Source organism: Pongo abelii, chromosome 9, assembly GCF_028885655.2.
Source record: "Pongo abelii isolate AG06213 chromosome 9, NHGRI_mPonAbe1-v2.0_pri, whole genome shotgun sequence".
Classification (NCBI taxonomy): domain Eukaryota; kingdom Metazoa; phylum Chordata; class Mammalia; order Primates; family Hominidae; genus Pongo; species Pongo abelii.
The window spans coordinates 31,593,925-31,603,556 of NC_071994.2; the positions used below are offsets into that span (position 1 = coordinate 31,593,925).

Consider the following 9,632-nt stretch of genomic DNA (forward strand, 5'->3'; position numbering starts at 1 on the left):
CCTTTCCTAAAATTCAGAGATAAACACAGGCCAACTTGTAAGCCTTTCTTGAATTCCCTCCAGATGAGCATCTGAAGTCCTGTCATATGGTTCCATAGCACTTTTCTCTGCCATAGATTGCATTTTTTCACGTTTAGCTCCTGCTAGATAATTTTCCACCTTCTGCTGTTAGACTCCAAGCTTCATGGAGGCAGGTTCTTACCTATCTTGCTTACCACTGAATCCACAGTGCCTAGTACATGGCTTGCGGCTTTTTAGGAGGAACCTAAAAAGTGTTTGAATCTGCAGGTATGGAAAAGAAACTGGAAGTCAGGAATGGAATTCATTTGCGTAGTTGCTGTACATAAAAACATGGCATTTTTCTAGAGTCGAAAGGGACTGCAGAGACTATGTAGTCTTTCCATTGCTTTTCCAGTGAAGGAAATAAGGAGTTCATCAATTTGTCTTACAGTCCAGGGCTATTAAATAGTAAAAATCAGGCTCAAATGCAGTTCCGCCAGTTCCCAAACAGTATTGCTTCACTTTTGTCATGTTGCCTCCCTGACCATGGCTGTGTAAGTGAAAGAAGCCAGGCACAAAAGGACAAATAGTGTGTGATTCTACTTATATGAAATATAGAATAGGCAATGTTATAATACAGAGACAGAAAGTAGATTAGAGGTTATCGGAGGCTAGAGGAAGGGAGGAATGGGAGTTATTGCTTAATGATTACAGAGGCTTTTTGGCAGGGGGTCAGGGGATTGATGAAAAAGTTTCAGAAATAGACAATGGTGTGGTTGCACAAAACAGTGAATATATGTAATGACATTAAAAGTGCTCTTAAAAATGATCAAAATGGAGCTGGGAACTGTGGCTTACTCCTGTAATCTCAGCACTTTGGGAGGCCGAGGCGGGCAGATCACTTGAGGCCAAGAGTTCAAGACCAGCCTGGCCAACATGGTGAAACCCAGTCTGTACAAAAAAATACAAAAATTTGCTGGGCATGGTGGTGCACGCCTGTAATCCTAGCTGCTCAGGAGGCTGAGGCAGGACAATCATTTGAACCTGGGAGGCAGAGGTTGCAGTGAGCCGAGATCGCGCCACTGTACTCCAGCCTGGGTGACAGAGCGAGACTCTGTCTCAAAAAAAAAAAAAAAAAAAAAAAAAAAAAAAAAAAAAAAAAAAAAAAAAATTCATGTTATGTATATTTTACCACAATGAAGAAAAAAACAGGTCATGACTAATCATTCCCCAGTCACTTTGCCTTTCCAGGCCAGTTGTGAGGTGAGGACAAAGTCTTTACTGAACATCAAAAGGAAAAAAATCACTATGAGGAAGGTGTAAAGAGGCAAAGACAAATGCATAGTGTAGGGCTATCTAATTAAAAGTGATACCTCTCTATTTTTTAACCCACAATTTCTCAGCAAAGTAAAATCTGTGACTTGGTACTGGAAAAATGCCAGTTCTACATCATTTTTCTGCATATGGTGTAAAATAACTGATAAAACCATAAAAGACACCATATGGCACAGATGAAAGAGAAAAAAAGGAGTTCTTTTTTGTTGTTGTTACTCAATGAACAATTAGTTCTCTGTTATTAAAAAAAAACAAAACTAAGGTGCCATTAGGAGAAAAATTTCCAAAGTGTCAAGAAGACATATTCAAAATGGAAAGAAAGTTGGAAAGATAAATACAACGAGCATTCCTTTAGCTATATTTAGTGGAGTCCTACAGAGAAAAAAATTCCAGTTAGGCAGCGTTAAGACATAGTTTATTAATGCAGTTTCCCCCACAGCAGGACACAGAAAGGGAAACTGGTAAAACAGTCACATTAAAAAATTATGACTCCTACATCTGATCTTTATGAATACACAGAAGAGAAACTGTCCTCTTGAGTCATCCTCGGGCCATATTGAGACAGAGATGCAAAAGATTATTATTATTATTTTTGCTTCAAAGCACTATTTGCTCACGCATGGTTTGAACAGACTGAAAGTCACCTCCCATATTTAGGGAATTTTTCAAGTATTTATAGAAAGACCCTATGTGAGATTTTGAGCAGTTCTCCCAATGACATTTTGAAATAAAGCACTACAGTCTTTAGTTTTTAAAGAATGTACAAAATTGAAGTCTGTTTGTATTGCCTTTGGGGAAATAATGTAGTAGGTAGTAATCTGGTTATAAATGGAATTTCCCTAGAATCTTAGAGCTGAAAGGGAGCTTACTGATGATCTAATCCAGTGTTTTGCATAGTGCAGCCTGTGCCCCACCGATGAGTTACAAAATCAATTTAGAGGGCCACAGTTAGCGTTAGGAAATAAAGGAGGAGAAGGAATAGAATAACATTGAATGAAAAAGAAAAAGTATGTTATACATACTGTTTTGTGAAATTTTTGTTTCAGTGGTATGGGTGTCTCTCTGTCTAACCGAGGTCACAATATAAAATATGTGTGTCTTACTGTGAGTTCTGGTCCAAATATTGGAAATTATCAGCCTAATCAAATATCTTCCCATTGCAGGCAAGATAACTGAAGCCAGAGGGAGAAATGGCTTTCTCAAATCAGACAGTGTATCAGAAGTAGCCCAGGTCTCCTGTCTCTCAGTATCCTTTCCATTAGACTCTAATGCCTAAAATACGCTTGAAGGCGGATGTCAACCCTTGTCCTTTGATTTCCATACCACCTTGGCAGCTGACGTTCTATTCTCTTTTGGAACATTTCCTATGCTCTGAATTCCCTTTTCTCCATTTCTAGCACTCCCACGGCCCTTCTACCACTTGGGATCAGTGATTTTGTGTGATGCGGGCTGGCGTGTGCAGGGGCAAAATATCAGCGCTTAGGCTTGCATGATCCATGACTCATGGATAGCTCACGGTAGCTCAGAAGATTTGGAGTTCCACAGCTCACTTCTCCCTGGAGCTGATGGGCCACATGAGGAATAGAATTACAGCCTCCTTGTGAAAAAGAGGGAAGGACATATGACCACTCACTTAGAGGGCATGCTCAGAAACAAGACAGCTAGCTGACAGCTGTGGGCTCTGGGTAATTCCTGCCAGACTCAAGCACTCTAGCTGGTTTTCCTGGGTCAAAACAGAAGCATGTAGATTGTGTTCTATAACTGCAGAGATAGAACGGGATCATGAAAGAGGATCATGTCTGGAACTTAAGGTGCCTCTGTTTTTGAGTTAGAGGAGAAATGTTCTACCTCACCAATAAACTCTTATATTGCATTTGCTGTGTGCCAGGCACTATTCTGACAATATTATAAATATTTACTCATTTAATCCACATAATCAACCTCAAGGTCTTAGAGGACTCTCCTAGCTGCAATTGTAGGCAGAAGGTTGAGAAGCGTTGAGATGTGTTAAATTAATTTGTTTTTCTTTCTGATTCGAAGACAGGAGGGTGAGTACACTTAATAGAGTTTAGAACTATGTCACTGACAAAGCGAATTAATCAAAAGTCAAATCCAGGGAGAAAAGGTCAACTGCCTACTGTCTCTTGGCAGAAGGAATAGGGAAGAGGGTTGTTCTTGCAAAGATTCATCACTTCTTGAAACTTTCCAGAAGTGGTGACGGATTTGCAATAATCCATCTGCGTTTTTTTTTTTTTGTTTTTTGTTTTTTTTTTTAAGTTTAAGCCACCCTCATATATTTGTAGTATAGCTGCCTTGGTGCCGAAGTCCGCTTGGGTCCTGAAATCACCCATTCAAACCCATGTGGACCTGTGCCCTTGGCCTTATGAACCCGTGCCTTGCATAGTGCTAGAAGAGGGTCCTTAGTAAACAATTTGTTGAATCAATTTACTATCACATGTTTAAAACTGATACTGACCTTGGAAACAGCCAGATTTGGCTTTGATGATGGAAATTACTGAATGTAAGAAGGGCAAAAGTTTTTTTTTTTTTTTTTTTTTTAAGAGGAATAAGAAGTGAGGTTTTTGTTTTTGTTTTTGGAAGCACCTGTATGTGCTTGTATGCTTTATATGTTAACATTTAAATCCCACAATATTCTGATCGAATCTGCATTTCACAGATGAGGGAACTAAGTTAAATGACTTGCTGAAGGTAGGTAAGGAACAGAATTCAGAATATTGTCTGCCTGTAGAACCCATTACTCTTTCCAAATCATGCTGTGGTCTGAAAGTTTTTTTTTTTCTGTTGTTGTTGTTCATTTGAGAAATGATTTGTCCCTAGCAGCATTCACTGACCATGGCAAAACTTTAATTGATCTTTCCATGCCACAGCCTACCTATTATCTATGAGGAACAGCAACAGTTAAAACCCATTCTGTAATTAAGTCTTGGTTCCATTAACAACTCCACCATGTAATTAAACTTATTTCTCGAACAAGCAGACACGGTTCACTAAAGAATCTGAGAAAAGCCATTTAAATTATGCTTAGTGTTTTGCTCTGGGTTAACCACGATCAAGTCTGGGCTTGGAACTGAAGTTTAGAAAGAATGTAGAGAATGCTGCTGGCCCAGAACTCACCAGTGCTGAATCTTCGTGGGATCCAGGATGTATTTCCTGTGCAATCTGTGAAACTTCTAACTTATTACTGCTCATTGTTTTCCTCCATGAATATGTTGGGTAAAAATGTAGGTTGCTGAATACTTGTCCTGTTCTTGGAACAGCCTCCATTAACTAAAGCAGCAAATCTAATAGTGAAATAATCACCAGAAATGGAAAATGTTTCTTTCTGAAAGGTGTAATTATGAGAGGTATCCCATTAACAATGTCTTGAAAAAAGATAAATTTCCCATTATCAGTACATTCTACGGCTGTACTGTGCAAACACTTGACTTACACCACAGATAGTTTATGGACTATTTTTTTTTAAGGCTGAGGTAAGATTTGGCTTAGCAAAAGGCACTGAAAACATAAGGATGACATTAAATAGTTAAATTACACAGTACGTTGTAATGCAGAGTGAGAAGGGGAACCCCCAGAGATTTAATAGCTTCCTGAGTCTATAAAACCCTAGGTTTACAAATGCAAGTCAAATAAAAAACTATTAAAGTTGCAACCAAAAGTTGATTTGAGTTAAAGGTCATTAAATAAAAAGAAGGTAACAGGCAAGATCACTTGGGCCCAGATACCAAAGAAAATGCCAAAATAAAACATCAAGGGCTGTAAAATAAAAATCAAGCTCTTCCTCTTGAGATAAAAATCCAAAAATAATTTGTTTGAAGTCCTAGAAAGCGTCCAAATGTCATACACAAAGTACTGTACGCCTCCATGGTCTCACACTGGCTGCTCTGAGGGGACCATGCACTTAGTACTCAGAAAACAGTACAACCTCTTCAGAGAACTGGATGAGTCCAGATGTTGGAGATTATGATGTTCTGAATCCATTGGAATTTACGCCAGGAGATTTAAGAGAAGAATTAATTTATGACTTTCTCTACCCGCTCCCAATGTGGGCTCAGCTTATCATCTGTACACATTGCGATGCATTGTAATTACAACGTTGAAAATAATTTGCAACATGTGATCACTGTAGTTAAGTTTAAAAAGGGGGTGTTTGTCATATTTTAGTCCCCACATCTGGTTCTATCATATTTGCCAAATGATTAATATAGGAATATATTACAGTGAAATCCTTTCATATCAAAGTTTTATTTGCCAGGAAATAGAACACTTTCCTCCCATCTCTCTCCCCATCTCCCCCCACATTCTAGACTAAACTCAAATTTCCAGCACCAAGGTTCATCTGAGTAAGGACAGGGAGTCTGCTCTTATCTTTGTTCAACTCTGTAAGTTCCGTAGTCATAACTGGAATGGATATGCATCCTTTGTTTTAAAAGCACATCCACAAGAAAGAAAACCTAAATCTTATTCTGAAAGCAGATGGGGCATCAGAAACATCAAACAAGTTAAAACCACAGGAATTAAATTATAAATTTTAAACTCCCTTTTATTGAAATATAAGTTTGTTTAGTATATTTACACCACACTTTATGCACATATATACAGAGAAGGTAAATTCTGTAAAATAAAAAAGTTTTTCTTAATAAAAAATTAAAATCAAAACAAAATAAAGTGCATAAAACTGATTTTTTTTTCCTTCTGGTGAACATCATCATTGTCAAAATTTTGGTCGGTTGCGAGAGGGAGGAAGAAATACATTATTTGACTTAGTGCATACAGCTGGCCCTGAATTTGTAGACTTCAGGCCAAAATGACAAGAGGTCAGGAATGAGTCAGGCAAATTGTCAAGGTCTGCAGGGCTCCCCAGAGTCTGGAGGTCCTGCTCTCTTTGTCCTATCAGGAGCCGTCCCCCTGCTTGGAACAGTGATCTCACCATCGCGGCGCTGGAACAAAGGGAGAACACAGGAAGGGGGCTCCACCAGCCAATGTCACAGCCCTGCTCCGGGGCCACCAGCGCTGTGTTTGGTAGAAAATTGCAGAATTAGCTCAACGGCTCAAACGCAAGTTTTCCTTTTTCGGAAAGGGAATGAGGGGGGCCCAAGAATGGGGTGCATCTCCCACAGGGACGGCCACTCGGGGGCCAAACCCCAGTAGCCAGTTTCTTCGGATCCAATCCCCATGCTGGCACAGTAAAGAATCCTTTTATAAGCTGGGTGGAGAGAATGTTACACTTCTCGCCTCGGTGAGTTCGTCCTCCCAGAACTTTGAAAGGAAAACAGCGTGGGACTGAAAGAAAGGGGCAGGTGGGTGAAGAGCTGAAGTTTTCAGACACCTTTGCGGGTGGGCGTTGGCCGGCTGGTCCCCGACAGTGGCAGAGGCGACGGCCCTTCCCCCCATCATCCATACCCCAGCCCCAGGTCTCTCTCTTTTCCTCCCGGTGACACTAAGTCCCAGACCGGCGGCCGTACTTGGCCTTACAGTGCAAAATGTGCTTGGCGAGGAAGTCGAGGCGGCGCTGTAGCAGCTGAGCGTGGGGGTCGGCAAGGGCGGCCAGCTCGGGGAAGCGAGGCTCGTGGCGCCGGTAGAGGCGCAGCAGCCGGGCCGCGGCGTCCTGTCCGCGGTGCAGCTCCAGGACGCGCCGCGCGGTCCGCTCGCGGAACACGCACACTGACTGCAACAGCGGCTCGTTATACTTGTCCCACATGCCTGCCACCCGGTAGCCGTGCACCAAGCCCGCCTCATTGTCCAGAAAGACCAGCGCCCCGCCTGGACCGCGGTGCAGGTTGCTGGTGGCACGCTGCATAACGCGCGGGTCCCACTGCAGGCTGAAGAGGTTGCTCACGAGCCGGTCGAAGTTGGCCGTCAGGTAGTCGAAGAGGATTAAGTCGGTCCATTGTACTAGGTCCACCAGCTCCGCCTGGCTGAGGTTGGCCAGCTCACCCCCGGCATCCCGGAGGGGGCGCAGACGGCCGTCCTCCGAGCGCCAGGGCGCGGGCACCACCACATCCGTGAGGTTGGGCAGCCAGCGTGTCAGGCTCACCACGCTGCCCTCGGTCCAGTGCGCAGCGCGCAGCTCCTCCTGCACCTGCGCCCACTGCGCGCCCCGAGCCTCCACCCGAGCCAGTGCCAGCGGCGGCACGTGGCGCTGGAGACCCAGCAGGCGCGCCAGGTAGTAGGACAGGGCCTCGCCCTGAATCTGCTCCGGGTTGATGCCGTAGCGCACGCAGGCGCGGGTGCCGTCGGCAAAACGGGCCAGTCGGTTGGAGCTGCGCCCGCAACCCCCGCGCTCCAGGGCCACCACCCGGGCGCCGCGAGCCGCCTCCAGCCACGCCGCCGCCTGGGCCTCCGAAAAGCCCCGGGGCACCTGCTCCTCCAGGCCGCGGCTCCAGAACACGCCCCCGTGCACCGCGGCGCTCTCCTCCGGCCGGGGCTGCCTGGCTGGCACGTGCCACCTGCGCTCGCTCGGGGACTGCCGGGGCGGGCCGTCCGCGCCGGCCGCCAGGGTGAGCAGCGCCCGGAAAGTTTTCAGGGAGCCGCCGCGGGCGTCCCACGCCAGGGGCGGGGGCAGAGGGAAGCGAGGCGCGGGCGCGGGGCCGCCGCTCCGGGCCGGGCGCCGTGGGAGTCGGTCTTCCGGCGGCCGGGAGGCGGGCAGCTCGGTCCGCGGCGGCAGGAGCCCTCCCCACAGCGCCAGCAGCGAGCCCAGCGCCAGCAGCCAGAGCCCCGCGGTGGCGGCGGCGCCCCGCATCCTCCTGCCCATGCTCCCGCGGCTGTGCCGGTGCGCCGCCGCCGCTTCAAGCCGAGCCCAGGCACCCGGGTCCCGGCGGCGAGGCGGGCCCGGCAGTTTGTGTGCTCCGGAGCTTCGGGCGCTTCGGCCCCATCGCGGCCGCGGGGCGCTGCGGGGCTCTGTCCGGCGCTCCGCCCGGCGCTGGGAACTCGAGTCCCCGCCGCTTCCCAGCTGCTTTTGTATTTCGCTGTGAGACCCTCCGGTGGGCGCGATTCACAGGCGCCCGGACCACGTGGGAGCGAGGGGGATCCCCCTCCCCCTCCTCCGCTCCCCGCCCCCCACTCCCCCGCCCCCTTCCTCTCCTCTTCCACTTAAAGCGGCGATGGCTCCTTCCGCGAGGGAGAGGCGGCCCCACACTCGGTCCGGGACTTAGGGGCCTGGAGGAAGCCGGACTGGCTGCCGCGCCGGGGCGTAGGAGGGGGTGGCGCAGAGCCGGAGTCTGGGGCCTGGCGGGAGGGACGCGCCCTGGGCCCTCGCGGGGGTGTCGTGGTCGCCAGGTCCCTTCGCCTAGGCAGCGCGGGTCTCCTGCAAACTTCAGACAGATTTCCACCTCTCTCCGAGCTCCGCCAGGCTAGGATCAGGCAGGGTCCCTTTGCTTTCTCAGTTTCTGTCTGGGTGATTCACGCTGCTTTATGTAAATCCCTGGGAATGTCTCCGAGCCACAGAGGATGTGATTCCAGCGGAAAGAGGAACCCGCTGTAGCCAACAACTTTGAACCGACACTCCCTTTTCTGAGCACGCACACCAGCACCAATCAGTATTGGCCGCTCTGCCTTTCCCAAGGGACTCCCAGGGAATGAAGCCTCGCTGTGCACGTGCCCCTTGAACACCTAGGCCATCTCTCATTCATTCGTGCATCCATTCAACACAGCGACTGCCCCTCGGTTCTGGTTCTGCTCACCAGAAGCAAAATCCACAGATCCGGGTCCCAGTGCTGCTGGAGTTTACATTCCAGTGGGACTCTCAGGTTGCTAAGAGAGATTACAGCCATCCAACCTCGTGTTGGGGAGAGGGGAATCAGGGACGACTTTTCGAAAGAAATGATACCGTTTTGTCCATGAGGAAACTGAGGCACAGAGAAGGGATGGGTGTTGCTCAGGATTGCACAATTAGCAAGTGGCGAAGCTAAAAGTCAAACGCAGGTCTCCTGGCGGCATGCACTTGATTTTCCCTCCATTAAGAAAGATCAGTATTTTTTTTTAATCAAGTCAGCATTCTCAAGTTTGAAATTCACTGTCATTTGACCACTTTGTTCCCCAAATGTGATTTTTCAATTAAAAGCATTTTTCAAATGAAAAGGAAAAAAACTTCAATCCCATACTGCATTTGATTTACTGCTTTTATGATTTAAGGGAAAAAGAAATGGTGGTGATGGTGGGGGAGGGAGGTGGTGAAGGAGCAAACAAAACAAAATGAACAACCTCTTCACTCCACCACATCTTCCATCCACCTCTGGGTTACATTTACTAGGAAAACTCTTGGATGCCAGTCGGCCCTC

The 9,632-nt window shown here is 47.2% G+C and overlaps 1 protein-coding gene across 1 annotated transcript; it reads right to left on the bottom strand.

The window, feature by feature from the left end:
* Positions 1-5,875: 5,875 nt before the first annotated feature.
* Positions 5,876-8,401, bottom strand: FJX1 (four-jointed box kinase 1). Its single transcript, XM_002821883.5, has one exon. It carries the CDS (start codon positions 8,105-8,107, stop codon positions 6,794-6,796), a length of 1,314 nt encoding a protein of 437 aa, XP_002821929.1. The 5' UTR covers positions 8,108-8,401; the 3' UTR covers positions 5,876-6,793.
* Between the last annotated feature and the right edge of the window lie 1,231 nt (positions 8,402-9,632).